General features: G+C 42.3%; 1 protein-coding gene across 3 annotated transcripts in view; it reads right to left on the reverse strand.

Annotated features, from left to right (window-relative positions):
• The window catches only part of XYLT1 (xylosyltransferase 1), a 177,157-nt gene that overhangs the window by 28,252 nt on the left and 122,438 nt on the right, over positions 1-26,467 (reverse strand). For all 3 annotated transcript variants that reach the window (XM_071444154.1, XM_071444155.1, XM_071444153.1), the window contains 2 exons: positions 13,228-13,308; positions 1,274-1,490 (listed from right to left, as the gene is read on the reverse strand). In XM_071444154.1, coding sequence (XP_071300255.1) covers positions 1,274-1,490; positions 13,228-13,308 — 298 coding nt within the window. The remainder of the gene's footprint in view (positions 1-1,273; positions 1,491-13,227; positions 13,309-26,467) is intronic.

Consider the following 26,467-nt stretch of genomic DNA (forward strand, 5'->3'; position numbering starts at 1 on the left):
AGGGCCATTTTACAAAACCAGCTATGTATCTTGCAAAGAAAACCTTATAGAAAAAAGCTATGGAATACCACCAATTTTAGCTCTGCAAGAGACCATTTTTGGAGCAGTGACTTCTCTTTAAAATCAGCAATAGTAAGATCTATAAATAACCAGCATAACATTAGCATGGCTGGCCCCCAAATAATCCCCCTACCCTTTTTAATGTTAAATGACAGCCCAGTGAATATGGATTTTATGCTTGAACTGTTTGGTTAAACCCATAAAGGCATCCATTCTCATTCAAGCGAGAGGGGGAAAAAAACCCTACCCAATTACCCATTGCCCTGTGTCCTTTTATAGCAATACAGGAATTTCTCTAGATAATGGATGAAAAGGTTATCAGAGAAGAGAAAAAAGGTGATTTTTAACAGAAACGGGATTAAAAGCAGATTATGCAACATGTGTGGGGAATAATAAACCTCTACCAAAAGATAACAATTGCTGTGCTCCACCAGAAGCTAACGAGCAAGATTTGCAAGATCGGTGTCACCCATCCCTCAGAATGTTCAGGAAACAAGGCAGTTATGGGTTTAGAGGCAGTCATAGCTCTTCCTTGGGCTGCAGGATGTGGAGCAGAGGCTGGCAAGCCCGGGGAGCAGTGTACCTGCAGGGGCAGGTGTAGCACAGGCTGCCAGCCCCAGCTCTGTGCCCTCCCTGCAGATAGTGCACACTGCTGGCACATTGCTGCGCGCCAGGCAAAACCCCACACTGCTGTGCACTCCCCTTCTGCATCACTTGCAGCCAGAGCGACTCCTGAGTGATCTAAATGATTTGTGACTGTGCCTTCTGGCTGAGTTTTGAACAGAACAATAAACCTTTGTTTGCAGGGTTTATATTTTTAAAGAAAAGTGCTGGATAATAGCAAGGAAAGCTACTTATTAAGACAATTCGCCATCTCTAATATCCTTCAAAAGCTTTTGTGCAGGAACAATTTGCAAGCAAAGGGCAGCTGGATTTTGGTTGTTCAGTAACAGATTAATAGGCTTAGAAGTACAAAACAAAGCCACTCTTTGCAAAAAAGTCCCACAAACAAACATGGCAATAAACAACTGCAAAAGATGTTCTATCCCTACAGGGCTTACTCATTACAGAAGTAAAATTTTCATTACCCACTGTGGGATGCTCCAAGCCCAGTGACATCAGGTGAAAGCCCCTCTCATTTTGGTCAGATCTTTGGGACAAGCACAAACACTGCAGGTTTGAGCACAGAGAGGGAACCTTTGCATTGACGTACCTCGGCAGGAAGCAGCGTGTAAGAGTAAAACCTCTTCATCTTTGTCACCAGGTCATCATTGGAAAAAGTGACATATTCCACAAACTTCCTGTTCAGGAGGAACCAGTCTGAGCCCCCATCCACTGTGATTCCTTCTGGGATCTTGCGGTCCCCCAGGCGCCACATGTGCGTGTCACACTCCAGGAACAGCCGGTCCAGCCCCTGCTTTCTGATAAATCTGAGGGAATGCAAGAGCAGCCATTAAATGTTAATTTGTAGTTTGCTATCATCGGGAGATTTATAAATAAAAAGCTACTTTAGCAAACAAAAAAGGATCAGAAGGTCACTTGTTTATATTTCTGTTCTACTCATAAGTAATGTAGAGAGGTTTAATAAATGATTAATCAGTTATATGTTCTGTTACAGAGGCAAAGATCAACAGATTGCTTTTAAATATTATTTACACCTTCTGCTGTCCTCAGGCTGTGCAGGTGACAGAACTCTAAGGCAGGAAAGTCCATAATGTTCATTAACTCTGAACAAACCACCACAGAAGAACTGCAACATGAACAGGAACTAAATCCATTCTTCTCTCTCTAAATAAATTCAGTTTTTAAAAAACAGAAAAAGGTACATAAAGGTAAAATGACCAATTTTCTCCTATGCTATTATGTCATTTATTTTTCTACAGGGATATAGCCAATAAGGAAAAAAATACCATTGTATTGGTCTTTGCTGTAGAATGAGCAAGTTTGCTCCATTTTCAAGTCTCTGGGGAGCAATGTTTTGTTATTGCTGAACCATGAATAAGAGGAGCAACTGCAGAACTGCAAAGTTATGGAAATGAATTATTTGAAACCAATATAAAAGAAGAAAGCTGGGAAATCAATCTGTGTTTGAAAACGCTTTGGACTGAATGCCCACTCATCGTTTGAGGCTGTCTGATCCAGGTTTGTGTTTGTTATTCCATCTGGGAATGGTTTCCCTGAAGGAGAAGCAGGGCAGCTGTGAATTAGCACCGAGGGGGGCTGAGCACCATCCACCCTGGCTGGATGTGAGCACTGGGCACATCCCACATGTCCTGAGCAGTAACAAATGCTCACTGACCACACACTAGAGCAATCCACAGCCCCCAGACCTCGCTGGGTGCAGGACCTGCAGGATAACAGCAGCTGTGGCAAGAGCCTTCCCTTCCTGAACCTCACACAGCTGTGCCAGGGCATTTCAGGATTAGCAAGCCAAGATGAAATTTTAGTAGTCCTCAAACACATGCTACTGAAGGTAAGGGAAAAGAATGAAAGTTAAGGAACAACAAACACCAGAGCTTTCTGGAGTCCTGCATCTGGAAACATGAGCATTAACCCCGTAGGCCAACTCCCTGATTCAAGTTCTGTTCTGTACCAATCAAAGAACTGAGATGCAATTATGAAATGGTGCATATTAATTTTCAAAAGGACCGTAAATGACTTCAGGGTCTATGTCCTACTGATAGCTATGTCTCTTTTCACAGTATGAGAAGAGCTCCTCTGTTAACACAACAGCGCTGAAAACGCGTAAATGAGAGTCGAGAAATTTTTCTTTCCATGAACAAGTTTCTAATTTCATGTTCCATTATGAAGGATAATAGAAAAGTCTTGCAATTTTAATGCAGTGCTCTGGAATGTAATCTTCAAATTCAATATTTATGCAGTTATCTCCAAATCAAATATTAATGTGCCTGAAAGTTTGGTCATTTATTTATTTCTCTTCAAAACTAAATGCTCATTAGAGTTAATTATTTTAAGAAAATAACAGACCTTTATCGACTATATTTAAATAGGAACATAAAGTTTTTTTCCATGAAGTAATTTCTTTCAACTGCTATCTCTACCAATTTATCACCCTTTACTCTCCTTTTCAAACAGAAGGTTCTTTGACTGCAATAGAAACCCTCAAACAGAAAAAGCCACCTGGCTATTTCCAAAACTGCTCTGCATAGAAACTGCCTCAGCCTGTGTGACATGATCCAGCTCCAGCTCCCCTGTACTGTAACAGCTTCAGCCTTTTTGTCTGAACTTGGCAGCAGAGGAGCATGACCACGCTCCAGATGAGAAGGTCCCAGCAAATCCTGACTCACAGCCTCCTGTTTTCCAAAGTAGTTGACAGGTTCTCTTTTTTCTATACATGCACAGCTCTTTTTTTTTTTTTTTTTTCCTAGCTAATGGCTTGGAAAAGCACATCTCAGGATATGGAGTGAAATAAGCCAATTCCTGGAAGTACAATTGTTTTCACAACAAACCTCAGCCCCCAAATATACAACTGGGTTCCTAGAAGAGAGTAAATGTACTTTCCAATCACTTACCCTCCAGCAAGACAGCACAGCCCAGCTAAAGAGCTGCAATGCCTTTAGAGATCTCCTAAGAAATGACCCTTTTGCTTGTGCTTCTCGAAACCCTCCTAGAAACATCACACCAGGTTTCAGATACGTAACAGCTGAAGAGGTGTTTTTCAGAAGGATCACCCTTACTGAACCTCTTCACACACAGTCACAACACCTCACTGGAATAAGGCAAATTTGCAATTATTAGCAAAGCAAATCATTTCTGTGGCCTACGAAGCAATGATTTGTCCGAGGGGCTGTGAAGACACAGCTCCCCACTGGGTGATGGCTTGCTGCTCATTTATGTTCCTTGGCAGCCAAGGGGACCAAGTGTATTTCAGATCTGCTGGAAGCTAAATAGGAGAGGCTGCTGGCACAGAGAGCTGAAGAGCAACCAAAGTGGAAAAGGTGGATGAGGTTCCCTTTTGTCCCTCTGGGCTCTCTGCTAGGATGACTGATGCTCCCAGCTACTCCAGCAATAGAGATTCTGGCACTCAGGCAGGCAAGAACTTACTCTAAGCATATTGAATACTGCCTGAGGGAAAGGGAAAGGGGTATTTGTATGCCACATAGGCCTTCCCAAGAAATGAGAACCTCTTGGACACTACAAAGAGTTCATAAAGATTCTTGACTAGCCATCCAAGAATGATTGCAGCCACCTCTGAAAAGAAAGATAGGGAGATGGAGGGCAAAAGCATGACCCTACTGATTTGTTTCTAGTCTCATGCTGTATTTCATTAGTTTCTGGTTATTCTCAAGGGAATACCAAATCAGTAAATTTTATGAAGCCAGGCCAAGCTTCATAAAGAGCAATGAAATGCAAAAAAAGGGTGGTGTTTCCTCTTGTCTTTCTCTCTTGGGTCTCAGAAAAATGCTTGCAGATAACTCCCAAATTAAAAGTAGGGGGGGAAAAAAGGCTTAGTAATAGCATTTCCTTAATCCTAGTCAATGTGGAAAAATTCAGGTGCTTCCTGAATGTCACCCTGAACATCAGGTAAGACTGGGATACCTCTGCCAGCTGCAAATGCACTGGCCAGAACAATGACATCCTACTGAACCAAGGTATGGTTGGCCAAATACAACAGAGATTATCATCAGCTGAAGACAACTGGCCTTTCTCCTAATCCAAAAGAAAACAACAGGAGGAAAACAATGATAGGAAAAGAGTCAACCACGAGAAAATCGAATTAAAAAAAGACTAGGATGAAGAAAAGCATGCCATTTTGCCTTATTTCATAGAACACTCACTCTTATGATTCACAAACACATCTTATGCTTCCCCTTATCAACCTTAATTCTTTCTAAAGAGCCTCCAGTTTTGAGGGCCTGGGGTTACACTCAAAAGTAAGGAGGAAAGACAGGATATTAAGAAGGTGTGTCAGCACCTGAGCTCAGCAATCAGACACTGACACACATGAAAGGTGCCACTGAGCTCTGTGTGTGGATGCAGCCTCACAGGTTTCAGAGAGTTATTTTTACACTTTGCTAAGAAAACTCCACTGCCTGCAGCACATGGTCTGTCACTGAGTGTAGATGTCAGTCCAGGCAGCTCATGATTGCAATCCAGCTCAAGGAACTCCTCTTACTTTGTAGTTTATTTAAATATTTATAAATGCATTTCAGACAAGATTCTAGGACTGTATAACATATAAAGCATTTGTAACTTGTGTAGCACATACTCCTACAACATGAGTATAAACACAGCTCAGCTCTTATGATATGTTCTAACTGCTAATAAATATTGCCACACAGTTACTTTATCAGCAAAAATGTCACAACCAAATATCCTCCTTTTTCATAGTTTTCTCCAAAGGACAGTGCAAACCACAGCAGCTTGTAGAGACCCCTGCTCCTGAATGCTCTACTTACACATTAAGTCAGAGAGTTTGCTGTTTTCTTTTTCCTGAAGTTTATGAATGAGTAAAACTTCCTAAAGTGTCAGAGGCTATCAGATTGCTAAATGCCATTTACCAGTAATTTTATCACTAAAGGGTTTTTCTGGAAAGAATATATTTTTAAGGTGAAAAGGTTTCTTCCTAAATGTTTCCTGTTTCTGGCCTCTCTCCTAGAAAACCTCCCATTGACATTTCACTGTTAACCAGGTGCACCTACCCAGGACCTCAGCATCATTATTCAGGATTTAAGAATAAGAACTATGAATAAAAGTTACAAAACTCCAATAAAACAATTCCTCACAAGTCAAAAGCCAATGTCAATGTCAAAGCAAGACTCTGTAGAGCTAGGAGCTCTGCTAGCATCATGTCCATGTTTCCCTGAGTGTATGTGGACAAGCTCTGCATGCTTTGACTTTATCTGCTCCTCTTTTCATTGTTTTTAGATGAAAATTTGAGGAAGAAAGTCCATTTCAGTGCAAAAAGTCAAGTAAATAGTTTTACAGATGAGAAATGTGAGAGTCACTTGCCAGCAGTGTTTGCACAGCCACCTTGGAAACACCCACCAGGGTCAATCAGCTGGGAAGCACAAAACAGTAATTTGCAGTTTAGGTGACCAACTAGAAAGCACTGAACAATAATTTGACAATCTTGACTGTAGCAGTTGCAAGAAGTAATTTGTGAGCAATCTCTAGGCTACCACACATATCCATAAACCAGGCACTGAAAAATTCTTTATAATAAACAGATTGATGAATCCCAAACCTGTGCAGGGCAGAATCATTCCCTGCCTGCTCAGGGCAGAAATCCTGGCCTCAATGAGTATGCTTAGTCCAGCTGACTCTGATTTCACTCCATTTCCATGAGTAACTCTATTCTACCAAGGGTTAAACAATATTTACATCTGAAATAATTAACAATTGGCTATTTAAACACAATGTCTCTATGGTACCAGCTATTCATCTGTTTTTCTAAGGCTAGGATGTTGCACTGTGTTTCCTGAGACCTTCCTGGCATGCTGAAAGCCTCCAGGGCTGATCCCCCACTCCCAAAATGGAGGTGAAGCTTGAAAAGGGGAACAGTGTCAAACAGAAATAGCACCTACTTAGTCTGTCAAGATGAGGAAGATTTCTACCCAGTATGACAGGCATCGTGTGGAAAGCACAGAACAAACAATTCCTGCTGTTTCAAAAAGCCTTGAAAATAACTCTCAGTACAGACAGAAATGATGGAAGAGAAAAAATAATTGTAACTTGCTTTTCAATGTGCTTTAACTGTGACATCCTAAATGCAATTGCTATGAGGTCAAAAATGTTGTGAGAGCAGAATTCTTATCTTTTGTTAATTCCCTTACTCAGGGTAAGGGAAACACACGAAGTGAACACATTCCTATCTCAACAATCCCCCAAAGCCTTAATGACAATGCAGGAAAAAACTTCAATAATATCAGAAAGAATTTCTCTCTTGACTGAATTTGCTCTAGTCAAAGATTGGGATTATTTATTGATTGGCCTTATTTCAGGAGCAAAAGCCAAAGCCATAAATAAGCACACAAACTGAAATGCTTTTAGCAGTTTTGCCCACTGTGCTAAACGCTCAGGAGTTACCAAGGAACACAAGGAAATGTCACTCAAATGTGATCAGTGTTTGTCACCTGCACCTCTGCATGGCCCACAGCAGAGCCAGGGGGCAGCTGAGCAGGGGGATGTGCAGGGCAGGGCAGGGCAGAGCTGGGAGCTCACAGCTGCCCCTGGAGCACAGGGATGGGCTCCAGAGCAGGACACCCAGGTGACACAGCCACCAAAAGGGAGGCAGAGCTCAGACATGCAGTTTGTGATATTTGCTCCTGGAGTTTCTGTGGCAGAAGCTGAACTGGAAGTGATGGGAACAAGGAGCTCCACTGGAAGGATTTTTTGGCAGTCCATGTTTTCAATGTATGTTAAACACTCTTATATTAAGAGTGCAGTTAAACCTGGGGCAGACTACTGCTGCCACACACTCTGGGCAATAGAAAGTTTAGATCATTTATATTGCAGCAAAAATGGTACAGCAATTTGAATATCTCTTTCAAGACACAAGTTCAGCCTGAAATATTATGTTCAATGTGTCCCTTCTCAATCAGTGGCATCTTTATGGAAGCCAAGCATCCATGGCACTTAGGGTATTCCACACGAGATGCTGTGGAACGCTGATGAATACAACATTTTATCTGGTCATTATTCCATCTCTATATGGACATGATTAGACTTTTCAAGCTCACAATAGGCACCTCATATGCTATATAATTTGTTTCTGCTTCTTTCATAAGCAATCTTCCCAGAATACCCATTTAATGCTTTAGTCCTAGCACATCTTTGCATTCTCTTTAGAAGAAATTTCTCATGATTCTTTCTTCTTCTCTGCCTTTTCCTACACATTAACTTCCACTGGTTTTGAAAAGCTTTTCTTTCCACTTTCTATCTTTCAAAGGAGAAGTCTCTTTCTCAGAGAAAGTCTTAAAAAGCCTCAATGTTTCTCAATATTTTAATGTTGCAGGCCAGGGAGCAAAATGAAAAACCCTCTGAAATTCTTTAGTTGTAGGAAACTTGCAAAGTCTATTTTTTGCAGTAATGACTCTACTAGGAATTGCCTTGTTTTGTCAACAATTCCATGCATTTCCTTGGGAGCATAAAGCTCGAGAGAGACTTTAAAAGACTTTCCTGTGGGTTTCTTTATCCCACTCTTCACTTACACAGTACCTTTTAAGCAATACTGAAACAGCTTTTAGAAGGTCAAAAATGAAATGGCTTCCTCTCACCATAAGGGATGTCACAACTCAAATGTTTCTGTTTCTTTTTATATTAAATAAGCAAAACTGCAAATTATAGTATGCAGAATGTAGCATGAACTCACCACAGACAGACTCGATATTAAACCTGACATTTTACCATCTGTTTGTCTCCAATAAATGTCTTCTCTGGAAGGTTTCTTGTCTCCTCACCTCCTTTCTAGTGACTGAGGGCAAGTGTGAGTCCCTTCTGTAAAGGCTTTCAAGCTACCAAATCAGGCCACTGACCTTTGGGTACACCAGGGCCAACAACATCTGTGCAGCTTCAAATGATGTTTCCTGTCATAACCATTGTATAAAATGCCTCAGGACCTCAGATGACAGGGCTGCAAATGAAGTGTGCTGCTCAATGTTCTTAGATAGCAATAAGATTCCTGATTATTTTACCAGTATCTCAATTTCCACCTCCTTCCTAATTCTGTCCTTGCCCCATAAAGGATGGCTACTACTTCAAACCTTCTCACTTGAACCAGGAGATGATCTTGCTGTATACTCTAAGAACAAAGAACATCCTGCTTAGTCCCACATCAAGATATATGGCTGCTTTTGTTTCTCTTTGCACTGACAGCTTAGAGCTCTGTTTTCCAAAACTGAGCAGAAATAAAAGCCCTACAAGGAGGTGAATTGTCAAGCTGAAGCTGTAAAGGCTTTATGGCTCCCCTAATGCTTAGCATAAAGCACTAAGAACATTTGAAAGTTAGCTGTAATGTCTAAATTTTTAAAGTGCAGTCTCTTTGCAGAGAAGATGCATGTTGCTATTTCAGTCACTACACGTCTCATGCAACTGTTGTGCTGAACTACTTCCAAGCAAAAAATAGATCTTAGTCCATGTGCTCCAGAACACTCAAGTGTTCTAAAAATTTAGCAAAAAAAGTATGAGGCTGAGGATAATTTGTGCCAAAGGAGCCACCAAATATGTGACATGAGCAGCAGTGTGAGTGCTGCTAGGACATGTGGTTAGGCTATTCCAACAGCAGTGACAATTAATCCATTCTTTCCCCTCGTGTTTGGGTAATTCACCAGTGCAATACACAACTGTGTTTACTGTGTGATCCATTTGCTAACCGACCACCAAACCCCCATCAATGCCATGCACAGCACACCAACAAACAGCCTGTGCCACTGGGGAAAAAAGGCATGTCTGAAAGGGGGTGAAACAGATGTGTGCCAGCAGTGCACATTTTGGGAATGTGCCCCAGTCCTTCGGTAGCTGAGGTTTCTCCAGCCTCTGAGAGCTGGGATGGGATTGTGATGCCCTTTGATACAGGTCACTAAAACCTCTAAAATCATCTGGAACCCAGAAAGAGGACAACACAACTGCTAAAACAGCAGTAATGAGGAGAAAAAATCAGCAGAAGAAAAGAATGTGGACACATACTAAAATTTTAAGGGTCTTTAGCTGTTTGTATTTTGCCTATGAGCTCAAGATTTCTCTAAGATCTAACAGCATCCAGCCTTCTCAGCATTTTTGTAGTGTTTCCCAAATGACTGCTGAGGAAAGGTTTCTATACAAACCCCCCCCTCTTCCTGCCTGCCATTGAAGATGTCGCATTTGACTATCTTTATGTTTTATAATCATCCAGGTGCTGCTCCTGCCAAAAAAGAAAAAAATCTTCTGTGTATTCCAAATTGCAATAGCTTATACAACTACCAGGTTATTCACCTGCTTTTAATAGTCTAAGACACTGAAAATAGGAGGAAATGTGTTGCCCACTAAGCACTATGTAACAACTCCAGCCACTGTGTGCAATTTCATTTCATACATCCACCTCTGTCAGGAAATAATGCTTCCAGCTGAGTGAAGGAGCCATTTTCATGTCCATTCTCTTTGCTGAAGCCACTAAAGGAAAATCAGAGTGATGCACTTTTTCATGACTTTGGCATAACTAAAAGAAAACTTAACTCTATAAAAGGAAGCCTGATTTCTCTCCTTATTTGGCAGTAAAACAAGCACTGATTGTGCACATGGCTTGAATACAAAGTATACTGTAATTGAGCTGTACAAGCCTTTCAGGTTTGAGATGGCACTTCTAATCTTTCTCTGTTGTATGATCCAAAGACTATGATGACTTAAAATTAAGAGTTTTCAGTTGTTTACAAGGCAGACTTGAAAAGCTTATTGATTAGGTGCCATTATTCATCCACAAATTAAAATTAAAAGTATCAGCAAGGATTATACATTGCTTTCAATTATGTTTAGATGCTGTGCTCCTGTATTAGTAGGTCCCATGTTTTGAGAAAAACACCTTGGACCAGCAAAATCATTACTGTACATGGGGCACCAGCCAATATAGGCCAGTGTCCTCTCCCTTATTATGGCTTCAATTAGTTGTTTTAAACAAACAATTCTGTTCCAATGTGTTTTGGATAGAATATCCAAAGGGAGTTTTCTTTTATTGCCCAATAACATGGACACTGGCCTGTGTTCTAAAAGCTGTACTTTATTTTTCCTTTTTCTAAACTTTTTACTGCCAACCCTCGAGGCTGTTGCTTCTCTTCCAGACCTTACTAAGCTCTTGGCCATGCCATTCTCTTCATGGGGTATTTCTATTCCCCTGGGCTGTGACAGGACAAAGCAAAGAGCAAAATTTAAAAACAGGAAAAATTAGTAGGGAAAAAAACCCCATCCCTTACTCTTAGAATGAGCAAATCATTGAGTTTAGCTGTGGAAATTCCCCAGGCAAAGGTCACAAGAGGTTGGGAGAATATTGTAAAGCAGCAGCACCACACAGCCTGTGCCCCCTGGGGACACTGGCTGTAGGACACAGGGTGACAGCCTAGGTGGGGCTCACCTGCCTGAGCTGCTAGAGGAATTTCAACCCAGAGCAATTCCCCACTCTGACTGCAGGGACAAACCTGAGTGGTGTGAGCACAGCTTACACACCTGGGCACTCAGTGAAAGTCAGGAACTGTGTCAGATGGGAGAGCAGAGGGTACACTGACCAGTTCAGTCAAGACTGAGTCACTCAAACACTAAACATGAAATATCAGGCTACAAGTCTTCACTTTAGACAATTCTCTCTCACCAGGTGGATGTAGAAATTCACTCACAATACAAACAGGGTATAATTACTTTTTGATCAGCTTTTGGAAACAATGGAATGAATTTTTACCCAAGACCAGCATTACTCAGAGGTGTTTGCAGCTGCTGGCTTGAGTGTGTCTACAGCTGCCTGGGCTGTGCAGGAGGAGGGAAGCCACTCTACCTCCCTGACAGAAAATTTGGGGACGTGCCAAGGAGCAATGTGAAAGGATCCATTCATCCAGCAGTGGTCAGCAGTGGGAGCACTTATGGGACTCAGGGATTAGGGAACTATGGCAGACAGAGATGGCAAATCTGCCCTCATGTCCCAGATCATGTTTCCTGATGCACAGGGAATTTATGGTAGAAATCCAGGGAAAAAAATAAAGCACAGTGACATGTTGTAATAAGCTAAAAGGTATTTAGCTGTTTATACAAAGAGAACCATTGAACTACTAAATGAGTTTGCTATTCCTGTGATGGAAGGACAAGTGGCACATTTGCTCATTTCATTATTAAATTAGTACCAGCTTAGTGTGTTTAATTGATTGAAATTGTTCTGATCCAGTTGAAGTTGGCATGTTTGAACCAGCCTGATGTTGGTGTGTCATAATCCATTAGTTATTTTCCTTTGCCAGCTCAGGGAATTTGAGAAGACTCAGGAGCACCAGAGGAGCAAGGAGGCAAGAGACCAACTGCTTTTCCCTGGCTCTTTCTCTCCTCTTTTCTACACTAACTGTGCTGTCCATCACTATTGCCAGCTAGAGCTGAGTCTGCCAATCACTCTGACATTCTGCATTTCCCAAACCAGGGACTCTCCTGTGAAAACTGTTGACTTGGCTTTAAATATGACTCCTCACAGGATTATTTTTTACTACCTGCTATAGAATTTGTGCATGCACAAGATGAATGCTTGTGAGGACTTAATTTAAACAGGAACATGACAGAATTGATAAATCTGGTGACAAGAGTAAGAATGGCCAAAAAGAGAGAGAGACTTGTGAGTTATTCTGCCTGCCTGCTGTGCTGAACACATGACTCACTGTGTCACATTCTCTGGGTACACTTGACATTTTACAGAATAAAGGGAAGACCTGGTGACCCAAGCAGAATAAAACAATATTTTTAGATGCAAAGCCACTGGGGCTCAGTGTATGGAATTGCTGGAAGTGCAGCAGGACTGCTGTTATGGTACAAAACCAGCAAAAAAGAGGAACACCAAAACTATGAATAAAGAGGAAAACAGGACCACTGCAGTCAGATGGGAAACTTCTTTCATCTGCAGAGGTTGTTAAAGCCTTTGGAAGATGCTGTTTGGCCACTGCTGCTCCCTCAAACCACAATGGAAAGTTTAAGTACTACTGATGTGTGGTGGGAAACAGAGCACATTCCTTCTCCAAGGCTTGTGCAGGGTGGATGAAGAAGGATTTTGATCCAAACTTTAGTAGACTGTGATAAGCTCCAGCCACCATCCTCATTCTTAGTGGCATTGCAGGCTGCCACAGGCTCCCACAGCTGGGGCTCTGCTGTGCCAGGCTGTGCTGCAGAGCTCAGCTAACCCAGCCTTGCCTGGGGCCACCAGGCCAGTGCTGGGCTCTGGGCAATTTCCACTTGCTCACAAAACATCAATCTGTGCTGAGTCCACAGGAGGATGCAACACCAGACTGCTTAGAGCCTCTCTCCCCACAAAAGCACCTCTGACTCTGCGAAGGAGTCGCTCTGGGCCAAGAAACAACCATCAGAAAAGGGTTTCCTCCTCATGCACTTCTCTTCCCTGGATTAGGGATTTCTTCAATCAGGTGACACTGGAAACTGTCACCATACAAGAATTCTCAGTGCTCTGGTTAAATTAAGGGGAGGAAAGGGCCAGCTCACCTTGCATTGTCCCTCCCATGGGATTTCAAGAAGTTCATGTCTCGGTATCTGGACAGGAATGCCACGAGCTGATCGTTTGTCCTGTGAGAGAAAGAACAAAAGATGCACAAATTACACTGTAAAAAACAACTGCATCCAGAGCAATTTATAGATAAATTGTTCTCATTTGGGGACCATTCTCAGATTCTGAAGGAGGTGGTTCCAAAAAAAACTTTGATCCTGCTGCTAAACTTCAATGACCCCCTCTGCTCAGGAAAGCATATTTGGAAGGAAGCACAGATTTATTACACCTTAACAAATTTCTTATCAACCCTTGGCAGGTATTTAAAGCACTATAACAGAGAATGCATGAAGTAATACTGCTCAACACTTCTTAAGTATGAAAATCCAGCTGCAAGATGACTGCACTGATAGTTCCATTTTACATGCTTTGCTAGATATTTCCTAGGGAGTTTGGTTCAGTATCTATTGGCATTTTATTTGTTTTCATTGTGTAATAGAGAAGAGGTCAAGGTTGGAATGCACAGTGCACAGAATTTTGATGTCAAAAAGGCAGTATAATCAACAGGAACAAAGGAATTTAGAAGGTTAATTCCAATTAGTATGACAGGCAATCTGACACCAGCATTTTCAAAATTTCAGCTGACATGTCCAAGAATGTATTTACATTGACAGCTTTTGTGGTCTGTTCTTTCTTTAACAGTGGAGCAAAAATGTTCTCTATTTACCTAGGTCAGCATATTTAGGAAAACTGAATAAATCACATTAAAAAAATCTTAATCTCCCGAATTGCATTTGAATCCACAACCTTATGGATACAACACCATTTAAGCAATGGTCTGTAATGAAGTTGGTAGCAGAAAGACTCCAGATAAAAGAGCTGTCAATACTACTGTATTTTGAAAACATTTCATTATTATAAGCCATAGAAAACCAAGTTAAACCTGAATGTGTTTAACTGTACAAAATGTGTTTAACTTCTGGGGTCAGGCTGCAACAACCTGGAAATGTTATCAGGCAAGTAAACTATTTTCATAATCTCATTGATATTATCTAGACCAAATGAATTATCTGTCAATCAAGCACCCTGACAGACAGGGCCCTGAGACCCTCCTCCTCTACTCCCTCATGTGAGCTGCAACACCTCCCAGGGTCAGACTCTGCATCTCCATTTGGCAAACTCAGAAACTGCTTTCTGTATAGTAAGCTGTGCAGATTTTCACATTTGCTGCTCCAGTGACTCTCCATCTTACTGGGATGAATAGGCATTTAGTGAATTTACTTAGCAATGCTTCCACATGAAATGGTTTCAATGGCTGACATCTTCGGGTGACTTTCTAGGCAAAAGCTAGCATGCAAAGATGATCTTTAGAAATATAATCAAGTTTGGAAGTGCTTGAGCTTTAATTTCCTTACAGGATAAAAATCAAATCAACCAAAGTAACAATCCACACCACTCAATAAAACATCATCCTTTCTAGATTGCTCACCAACCTGTATTTTGCTATTCAGCAGTACTCTACCAAGTGTATCAGGACTTGGGGCTGCCATACAAACTTCTCACTGCTTATCAGCTTTTAGGTAATTCTTATAAATGTCCAAATGATGCTTTAGCTCTCAAAGTAATCAATAATTGACCTTTTCTCTCTTCTTGAAAACACTAGAGGTATCTTGGTCCTACTTTGAATATTTTTAATTTTTTTGTTTTAATGAACTCATACAGAGTTTTACTCCTTATCAATTAATATGCTTCGTTTCAAGTGTTGACAACATGGAACTGAAACATCATAGGTCCATTTGGTAACACTTTCTAGTTAATTGACATTTAGATTTATGCAGTCAACCAATTCTATGCTCAGCATGGCACCACACTGAATTTCTATTAAGCTTTCATTCAAAGTGCTCCTTCTGGCCCCAACATCATGAGGTTGCTGCACATCACCTCTGACTTATTCCACCAGAAGACATTAAAGAGAAAATCAAAGGTATTGAACACGCCATCGATGATAATGCATTTGTTCAAATCCTCCTCACCTTGCAGAAACCTTTGCCTTGAGGGGCAGATTTCCTAAATGCCTCTGGCACAGATTGCTGCCACACTGCTTCACATTCAGCAGCAGAGTCTGTGCCACAGCAATGCCTCTGGCACAGGCTATTTCCAGTGCCTCTGGCACAGGCTATTCCCAGTGCCTCTGGCATCAGCTATTCCCAGTGCCTCTGGCATCAGCTATTCCCAGTGCCTCTGGCACAGGCTATTTCCAGTGCCTCTGGCACAGGCTATTTCCAGTGCCTCTGGCACAGGCTATTCCCAGTGCCTCTGGAACCAGCTATTTCCAGTGCCTCTGGCACAGGCTATTCCCAGTGCCTCTGGCACAGGCTATTTCCAGTGCCTCTGGCACAGGCTATTCCCAGTGCCTCTGGCACAGGCTATTCCCAGTGCCTCTGGCACAGGCTATTCCCAGTGCCTCTGGCACAGGCTATTCCCAGTGCCTCTGGCACAGGCTATTTCCAGTGCCTCTGGCACAGGCTATTCCCAGTGCCTCTGGCATCAGCTATTCCCAGTGCCTCTGGCACAGGCTATTCCCAGTGCCTCTGGCACAGGCTATTCCCAGTGCCTCTGGCACCAGCTATTCCCAGTGCCTCTGGCACAGGCTATTCCCAGTGCCTCTGGCACAGGCTATTCCCAGTGCCTCTGGAACCAGCTATTTCCAGTGCCTCTGGCACAGGCTATTGCCAGTGCCTCTGGCACCAGCTATTGCCAGTGCCTCTGGCATCAGCTATTGCCAGTGCCTCTGGCACTCCTTTGTACAAGGATGGAGATGTGGGCCTGCTTTTTCTCTAAGTAAGGCAATCAAAAGCAGAGATTTTCAGCTGAAGACATCACTGGGAGCAACAGCAACTCCACACTGCCAAATTAAATTCTGCTGTAGCTCCACAAATTTCAGGGATAATTCACTGAGCATAAATTTGGCACAAAATCTTTTACTAACTATCACGGTAAAACAGAAAGTAACAAGTGCAACAGAGCCTTCTTAAGAAGGAAATAAAGTCATGTGGAGAGGGAGGGTAGTTCATGCTACTGATTAAAAATACACTGATATTACATATCACACTCGTATCAATTTCCCCAGTGTAACACAGCACGAATACAGAGTGAGGAAAAAGCCCTTCTGCAGCTGGTGCCTGAGGCTGGGCCTGATGGATGCATCCACACAGCTCTCACTTCTATTTCCTTTTGCTATTAAACTCACTTGGAGGGCAAGGCACCAGGGAGAAGGATTTGTCAGCTGGTTACCTGTATCACTGGCAGGGAGGAGGGTGGCGTGAGTGTAGAGAGGCTGAGAGAAAATGGGCATTTCAGGTGTGCAGCACACAGGGAGAAATGCAAAATGAATCCTCCAGTGAACTCCAAGAGTGGAGAGAGCTTGTGTGTGTGTGGGCTGCCACGAGAAGATGACAAGTGAAGAAGAGTGATGGGAAACAAAGCACGCTTGAGTTCACTGGTGCAGATTTGGTGCTCAGCAAGGACAGGTCTGCCAGCTGGGATGGGGGTGCCCATCTTCCCCAGAGCCCTGCAGGGGTGACAGGGCTGGCAGGGGCACTGTGCCCACCTGCTGGGGAGCCACTCAGCAAAGCCCAGCCAAGCCCTGCAGGGCTGGGCTCAAGGATGGCAGCACTCACATGGGCAGGCAGTGAGGCTGCAAAAGGGACTCAACCCATGGCACTGCCCAGATGGGGATGTGGCTGAGCCCCCAGGCCGGGACCCTGCTTGGGATTAGGTCAAGATTAGAGTTACAGGTCTAAGGGAGAGAAAAAGGTGAGGACTATATCCACAAGGAAATTCAGAAGATATTGCCAAAGCAAAGCAAAATCTGGTACCAGTGTTTCCTCATGAGCAGCCCCTGGCCTGGGACTGAGGTGTCCCAGGGTGTGAGCAGGCAAACCAGGCACTCAGCAAGCACATGCTGAGCATGGCAATAATTTCAGAATATGGCCTATACACTGGAGACTGAAATGAACAACTGAAGAATGAATGGGGACTGAAATGAACAACTGGAGGAGAAGCAGTGACCTTGTGTTTGCACTGTCTGAGCACACTGGAGGTCTGTGCAGAGAGCAGCCCCTGCACACAACCACAGCCAGACCCTGTGGGCAAGAGGCGGTGCTGGTCTTGCTGGTTTTAAGCAAACCCTCCAACCCTAGTGACTAATCCAAGCAAAGAGCAGAGATGCCCTCAGTCTGCAGCTGTGAAAACAGATTAGGAAAGCTTTTGGAGAATATGAGAAAAGGAAATCAAGATATTATTACTTTTGGAGGATAGTGATGGTTAATAGAAATGTTCTGATTCAGCAAGGTACTTTAACACATGGGCAGCTTGAAGGATGGAGGGAATAGCAGGCACTTCAATGGGATTATTAATTAATTATTAATATGTCAAAACTTATGCAAGTTAATAACAATTTGGCTAAGTTAGATCAAAAGTTCAGAATCTTTTGGCAGCACACAGGTATGGAAACAAGATGGTTTGATTCTGTGTAGGAATCAGATGAAGGAAAGAGTTTATTAATGCTCTCGGTTTATTAATTATTCACCTTAATTAACTTAGGGCTATCCAATGGCAAGTCTGCTGGCTGCTTCACAAAAGGAGTTAGTGCAGGGAGGGGATTAGCCCTGGCCATGGTGAGCAGTGGTGGCAGCAAACACAGCAGTAGCTCTGCCTGGTGAGGGGTGCTGGAGAGGCAGGCAAGGATTACAAAAGCCGCTGAACAGGTAAAAAAGAAACTCAAAGGCAGAAGTGTTTAGGAGAATAGGGCAAGGAGGCTAATGTGGTTTGAAGCAGCAATGAAGGGCCTCTGCAGCAGGGATGATGAAGGCAAAGATACAGTCAGAAAGAGATAAGTCAAAACTGTTAAAGGTTCTCCCAGAGCCCAAAGCTTTGGTGTTTCCACTCGTTCCTGCCTGACTCATGCCCACAGTTTCCTTTCCCAGGACTCTGTGACTGTGTGAAGGCACAGCCCCACAGAACCCAGACCTACAGCAACCCCAGCAGCTCTTTGCCAAGAAACTGTTTCTACAGAAGGAAAAGACTGCAGAGAAAAAAAGGCTGTAATTATGGGGCAAACTTACCTCTTCAGAGTTAAGCATTATATTAACGGTTAATGTGGCTAAACACATTAAAACATGCAGATATACACAGAAGAGCCTGAAAGTGGAAGAACTGAACACCTTAAATTCTGCTACCTTCTTTTCAATAAATTCTTACTATGATACTTAAGCTCCCTGATTCCAGTAAGTTATTAATTTCATATTCATTAAGGCAGTATTGTAAGGTATTAGGGCATGCCATCACCACCAAGCCTTGTGGCAGAAGAGTTCCCTCAGCAGAGTTCCTCACCTGGCTGTTCCTAGCCTGGGCCATCCCTCTGTGCTCAGCCTGGCTGCCCAGGTTCTGCAGCACTGCAGGGCACAGAGGAGCTGGGGAGGAAGGAGAGCAGCCCAGGAGACAGGGAAGGGGTTTTGCCAATTGCTGCACACACCTGCACAGCACCCAGTGCACTCTGAAAGCTTCTGCTGGGGCACAGCAGCACTCAGGGCATCTCCCCACTCCAGAAAGGGATCCTGACCTGCTCTGGTCCCTCCAGTTTGCACACATGTGGGCACAGCATGTCCCCTTACAAAGGGATGCAGCAGACAAATGATTCAACAGAAAAAAGCAGAAACCTACAAAACCTCCTCCTGGAACACTTACAGCAGGATGATCAACCACTCAAATGCAGCATGAGAAGAATGTGGGAAAAAGTCTGCAGGGTTCAGCTTTCAGACTCTGGACAGACAGCCTAACCCTCTTACTGGTGCTCCCAAGTCCTCCTGCCTCTCCAAAGGCAATTTAGCACAAGGGGAGGCTCAGCAGAGCCCGACCCAGGCTGAAGAAAGAAAAAAACCCCCAACAAGTCTGCCATCTAAAAATGCAAAGAAAGGGGAAGGCTATACTTAGCCTTTGCTATCCATCACAGAACAAAGATTAGCATGGCAGCCTTTCTCAGCAAAGCTGATTCCAGGAACAACAGCCATTCATAAAACAAACCATAAAAATGAGAACAGCAGATATGATTTCAGAGGCCAACTGCATGAGGAAGGCTCTGGGTGACAGTTAATACCTCAGCTTTTACAACAGTGTTGTCTTAAATGGTTTGTTTTGTCTTTCAAGTCAGGTTTAACAGAGGAACAAGATAATGGAAGAAAACTATTGCCTCATCAGCTCAGCTGCTGGAGTGCTTGGAGATCAGAGCTGGGCTGGGAATTCACACCTGAGTATTTCAAAGTGTCAGCCTCCTGCATGTGGGTGCTGCAGGCACTGATCACTCATCACAAGGGATGAGCTCCTCTCCTGCAGCCCTGCCAGTGCTGTGAGATGCTCGAGACATTCTATTAGCAATACACTCATCTTGGCTGTGCTTTCAATTACTGCTTCCCATTCAACCACTGTCTGTTTCCTATGGAAAAGAAAGGAACTTGCATAGTCAAGAAAGAGTGGAAGTCTTTTTTGGATGGCACACTGCTGAATAAACCTCTTCTAGTGAGAGTACATAAATGCCTGGCTACAAAGGAGATCTGCTGAGAGAAAATAGAATATACTGCACTGTCTGCTTCCTGAGCCACTCCACAACCTATTTTCTATAAATTCAGACTTCAGATGGTATTTATAAAATAAATAAATAAGCCCACTGCTGAGAAGCAGCAGCACATGCTTAAATGAAAATCCTAAAGAGACCATATAAGAGAATTCCACCAAGGATTAATGAACAAATGTGATTAAAACTATCTGCAGTTGTGGACTGCTGCCAAAACGCTGCCAGCAGTGTTTGATATGTAAATGCTTAAAACATTTGCTGTGTGTACTGTCACTGATGCAAAGCCTCTATAGAGAGTTTCTCCATCTAATTAGAGATATTGGTTTAGCAAACTTTGGAGTCTATAAAACCCTCAATGTCTCATTATTCTTTTAAAATAGAATATTCATTTGTTTGGAATATTTTCCAGCTATATCCCATGAAACCCTGAAAGGCCCTTGGCTAATGAAAAACTCCAGCCCAGTATCAGCTGATAAACCCTACAGCTTTTATGATAATAAAATTCTCACCACATGCACTCATTAAAACTTTGTAATGTCGCTTTTGACTTTCTTTAAATATTCACTGGGAAAAAAGAAAATTACTCAATTTCCAATTATTTTATAGCACGATTTCAACACAAGCATTTAAAATCTCCAGGACCTTATCAAATACACCCTACAATGGTGCAATCACTGTGTCTCTCATCTGGTGAAGCCCTGAACAGTAAGTGCTGAACTGTAGCACATTTGGAGCTCTCCCAAAATGATGCAACTTTCCCACTGTATTGTCATAAATCACTTCATGGGTCAGGGCCCACATGTCCACGTGTCCAGAAGCAGGATGTGCAAGGATTACACACAAGGACAAGAGCTGAGAGCTGTCCTTAAGCTCATCTTCCATCTCTTAGGGCACAAGTACATTTACTAAGGAGACTTTTCCAGGCAGGCCAATCCAGCCATAACTCAGATTGTCCATCCCCACCACTGATATGTCACCAATGTTTAACTCACTGGTGTTTGTGTAACATTTTTACAAAATGCCCTCAGTCCCAGGAGTACCTTTGAATTGATCCTAGGGTTTAATTTGTCGGTGACAATGACATTTTCTCAGCATCCCTGCTGCTGCAGTAAAAAGTAAATAAGAAAAACACTACTCTGTAATACCATTTCATATGCAGCTCTTTTTCTCTGATTTTAAAGCCACCATAAGTTGCAAGTCACTATATTTTAGAGTAAAACTACAAAATACATTAAGGTAGTTTTCCTTTCATAAATCTAATTGTATGCAATTGCTAAGTCTAGATTATTTGTATGCCTAACAACAACAAATGCACTGAAAAATACTTGAATAACAAAGGCTTCTGAAGTACCTTCCAAATGTGCAGCTCCGTAAGACCTGGTAGACATGAAAATAATCACAGAAAATTGGCTACGTGCAGGATGACTTCTTCCCTACATAACCTGGTATTGATACATGTAGATCAGAGGTATTTTGCTAGAAAGGAAGGAAATGTTTCACTCTGATTTGTTAAACAATTTTCTATTTATTAAAGTTTATGAATCATCAGCATATCACCACCATTATTTATTTTTTCATCTTGCTGGCCCAGAATTTGTGTGCCTGACAGATAGCCTTTGCTAGAAAGGCCTATAAATGCCTATTTCAAATAAATATTTTTAAGTAAAGGCAGAGATGTGTGTCTAACTTAGATAAGAGCTAGAAAACTTGTTAAAGGCATATACTGTAGTAAAGCAAAATTCCTCTCCCACCACATTCACAAGAGATGTCAGTTTAGTTGAACTGCAGGAAAAAATATCCATTTCTATCAGTGCTGGCAAAAACTGTTTATCAAGCCTTGCTAGCATTCCCATTATTCAAATTTGGAAATTAAAATAATGCAAATCAGCACAGAAAAAATTACAGCAACGTGGGGTTTAGACTCTTCAACTTACACTCTGATCTAAAATGCTCAGCATTCATAGAATCACATGATTACTCAGCATTATGTCAGCTCCAAACATAGAATCACAGAAATGTTCAATTTGAAAAAGACCTTTAAGATCATTGAATCCAGCTCTGCCAAGCCCATCACTAAACCACATCCCCCAGTGCCACTTTCCCAAGCTAAGGTGCCAGCCTTGGGTAAAGGAGATTTCCTTTTGGCAGTGCTGCAGTCATGTTCACAAGCAGATTTTTGTTTCACAAGTCGCAAGTTCAGGGGCTTGTGAAAGGTATTTAAGAGAGAGAACTGCCACATCTGCCTTCTTCCCATATTAATGATAGAATGGAGGAGAAGCAGCAGTGCAGGCAGGGGCAGGTGAGCCTGCCCACACTCCTGGAATCTTGTCACACTCAGGCAGATGGGCTCACACAGAGCACAGTGAGGCCAATGCTCCCCTTAGTCACTGTAGCTGACCAGCCACTAATAGCTGCCACTGACACTGCAGTCAGCAACTTTCCAAGGTAGCTGTGCTGAGGATAAATGGAAAGAATTGTGATTTTCATGGTAAAAAAGCACCAATTTGGTGGATGACATCAACAAGTCCAAATGTGAATGTTTTTAACCTTTTTCTATTAAGAGTGTAAGGACTGATTGAATGCAGAGTGTGGAGCTAATGAACACAAACTATCTGCTGACAGTTTGGCACAGAAAGGCTGTTTTAATATCACACAGTCAAAGGTCTATCACATTTTTGATTTCCACCAATAAGGAAGTTGAATGTTGACGTAAATGATCATTTTGATAGACTGTGAGCAGGAAGCAGCCGTGCACCTGAAGAGGTTACCTACACACACTGCTATTTACATTGAGACACATGTCTAAAGAGGATTCATGCCCAGAGTTTCTAAATTTATTGAGGTTATTTACTTAGTTTTAATCCTGTAAAGAATAAAACCCAATCTCCCTTTTCAGCATTTTTCTATTTTAAAACTTTTATGACAATAAGGGCTTTCTCTCACTAGGAAAAGAAAAATCCATGGAGTGGCAGAAACCTTGGAAAATGCACTTTCTGCCCAAAGTGCATCTTTGAAGAAAGCAGTACACAAATGACCCATATTTTGTTCCTTAAAATATTTTTAGTACCTTCAATAGTGAGACAAGTTCCCTCTTGCAGATCCTTTAATCAATGAAAAAAATACTTTTTTTCCTATCCTCTTTCCTACTGATAAGCACTATGCAAAGGACTTTATTCTGTTTTCATATTTGTAATTCTCCACAATCAGTGCAGTGCACTCACTTTATGCCTGTGTAAGCCAGAGCATAAACCCAGCTCTGTGTTCCTGCAATAGGCAGTGGGAAATCATAACAAAGGGTTTGTGGTGTTTCCCAGTCTAGAGGCTGTGAAAAGGTGTTCCATGTGTGACAGCATGGTAATAGATGAACATCACCTCTCACTCTCAGAGGTGCTCTGTCTTTCCCTGCCTTGTCTCATGGTAGGCAGTTCTCAATAGGAAAAATCCAAGCAACCATTACTTTCCATAAGGCCCATCCATTGTGTCAGAGTGGCAGCAAATTAACTGCTGCCAATTACTACAGGATTTCTAAAGCTGCTGAAAAGTATTTGCCAAGATAATTTGCCTTTCACAAAGTTGCCTTTGCCTGTTATTATAATAACAAACCATTCAATTTCCAATCACTGCCTCAGTGCAGGGATCAGGGTAGAGAATTCCCACATTAAAGTGCCATGAACTCTTGATGGGCCATGGCCCTATGGGTGCCAGAATATCACTTGTGAGGATGCTGCACTACAAAGAGTTAAGACAGACAAGATTATCCTATCTCACAAAAACATCTGAGTTCACTTAATATCTGCTGGAAAGCATCTGAAAAAAGAGAGAACTGAAATACTTGACTAACCAGCTGCTAATACCCAAGGATATTTAATTATTAAAAGTAAACATGATATAATTTTAGCTTTATAAAAGCACTGGGATTTTATTTAGTACAGAATGATGCTCACTGCTTTGTATTTTTCCAGTGTTTCTCTGCTGCTGCATATTCATGTAGAACCTCCTCTGCCTCCATGATACATCCCATTTTGATGAAAACAATAATCACTGATTAAATAAGCAAGTGGAGTGAGCTTCAGAAATGATCAAGTTCATTACTCAAATTAGTGAGATTTTGTATAAAAAGAAAAAAATCTAGATATTGGGCTGAATAGGAGCTTTTTGTTTGTTTATACTGTGTATATTTTACATTGCATGGTTTACATTCAGCGGTTTTTTTCACCATCTCTAAAATTAAATTATCAAGAGTTTTGTGCAAAAAGAGAAATTAAAATTAAATATGATTTAAAGCAACCATTCACTTCATCCAATTCACACATTCCCACATGCATCTGAAATTTTATTTGTACAAGTCAATATGAAAAACGATTCGCTAATTGTTGAAAAATGGTTTGATAGTTGTTGAGCAATTACAATTAAAAATGCTCAGTTCCTTCCAAGAAAGTGGGAAGAAAGAAACCTCCTTCCCCCTGCTTCTGATGGCAGAGCTCTGCCTGGTGGGGTCTGTCAGTCTGGGGGTGCAGTCCTGGTGTCCTGCCACAGCAGAGACCCTCCAGCACCCACAGCTGCCCCCCCAGGCCAGTTCCATGCCAGGGATGGCCCTTGCCATGGAAATCATCTGAATTACCTCGCACCTGACTGGCACAGTGCATCCCATCATATGAATACAATGATCTGAGCCACTGCCAAAACATCTGAGGCTGCCTCAATTAAAGCCATAAGCTGACACAAATAACCAATTTGGATTTTATAGACCTTTTAGTCTTCAGCTGTCCCAAGAATGCATTGTTGCAAGATTACCTGCTAGAAGTGACTTTGGGGCAGCAGACTTTTAAACCAAGATCAACTCTGCATTTGGAAGAGACTTGGCCCCAAACCAGTTCCTAATGTGGCAAAGAGTGCAATTATCCTGATGAAAGCTTAGGGATGCTGGTGCCTACAGCTGGTTCATCAAGTAATGCTGAATGATGGATATAATTAAACTGCGTGCAGCAGAGTGGAATGTGCTACAATGAACCATTTAGGGCCTCATCCCCTCCCATCAGCCTGGAGCTACAGATGGGCCATCACAAACAGTCAGTGGCATTCAGCACTGCTATTTGTACAGGCAGGTTCAGAGGTATCATACAAATGCTCTGTGCAGGTTGAGCAGAAAAGAAATATTCCACTGTAGTAAGGTGCAATTGTAAAAGCCAGCTAGTCCTTAATTCTAATTCAGATTGCACAGCAAAATATTGGTCTGGGATTTCTGATTTCTGCACTGCCAGGTCAAAGCTCCCACAATATCTCAAGATACAAAGTTCTGACCAGTTAGCACCAGTCAGGACTAGAAAGAAAAATAAAAAGAAGCTTTGGAAAAAGAGATACATTCTGCAGCAGATCCCTGAAGATGAAGAACACCACATACAGAGGTGCCCAAGAACAGCACACAGAGAGGTGCCCAACTCTCCTGTGAGCCACCCAAGCTCTGCAGCACTGGGCAGGCTCACAGATCCTGCATTTGGTCTACAGAGCTGCAAGACCTGAAAAATCTTCAACATCAAATACCATTCAACTCTTAGACTTTTAGCCCTATTTTCAAGGGAAAGAATTTATTCATCTGTCCCTCTCCTTCCTATTCTATATCACCACTAAAAGACTGAATCAGAACAACATTTTGGCTCACCCTTTAATGGCCTTTTGGTTCACAGCTATTTAAGAGTGACTTGGGAAAGGTATAACAGCACATGTTGTGTTATCTTCACTTTGAAGTGCCACCAGATATTATTTTGCAGCTGTTTTATTGTAAGTGGCATCCTGAAATCTAAACAAAAGAGTGTCTTAATGGCAATTTCAGCAGATTTTTAATTTCCTGAGAGAATTCAGCGGGACCACGAAGGGAGAACACATTTAAAATGCAATGCCTTTATAGGAACATTTCCCTCTTTCAAGCACTTTTAGCTTTTGGAATTTTTGTAATGATTTCACTGAACTTTCTAAAAAAACCCAGCAAAACTCAAATGAGTTGAAGACACATTCACATTTCTGCTCACAAACCCCAGGCAAACATCACAAGGACCTGTTCCTCTGCAGCTTCTATTACACAACTCAGACTTAATCCAAAGTAAAAGTCACTTGGAGCAAAGCTGTGGGAGAGCACACAAGGGAGAAAGTCACACCTGGGATTTCCCTGATGATCAACATCCCCCTGCAGCTCAAACTCCACTGGAGCTTCTTGCCCAGGAATGCAGTGAGCAGCTAAATGCCATGGGAAGGGCCTGCCAGGATGGGGCAGCTAGTGGGGAATTTTTCTAACCATGGTTTTGAAGTACAAAAGCCATTCTGCACAAAGGACTCTTTTCTTGGCTTCGTCACCCCACACTATTTGTCCACAAAGACAAGTTGTAAGTGAAAAACAGATTTTGTAAACATCCCTGGAGCTGTGAAGGAGAAATACAGAGCTGGCCAGATCCCTCATGCTGCTCACTGCCTTCCTGTGCCCCAACACACTGGTCACCCTCACAAAAATACTATTCCAGCCATTACTGGAGCATCCCGATGACAGAAGATGGAACTTTACTGCACATTATCCCAACATTTGTGCTGTTACTGTTTATAGATCAGGCTGAATGGCA

Source organism: Agelaius tricolor, unplaced genomic scaffold (genome assembly GCF_023055355.1).
Source record: "Agelaius tricolor isolate 1412-34295 unplaced genomic scaffold, bAgeTri1.0.p SCAF_19, whole genome shotgun sequence".
Classification (NCBI taxonomy): domain Eukaryota; kingdom Metazoa; phylum Chordata; class Aves; order Passeriformes; family Icteridae; genus Agelaius; species Agelaius tricolor.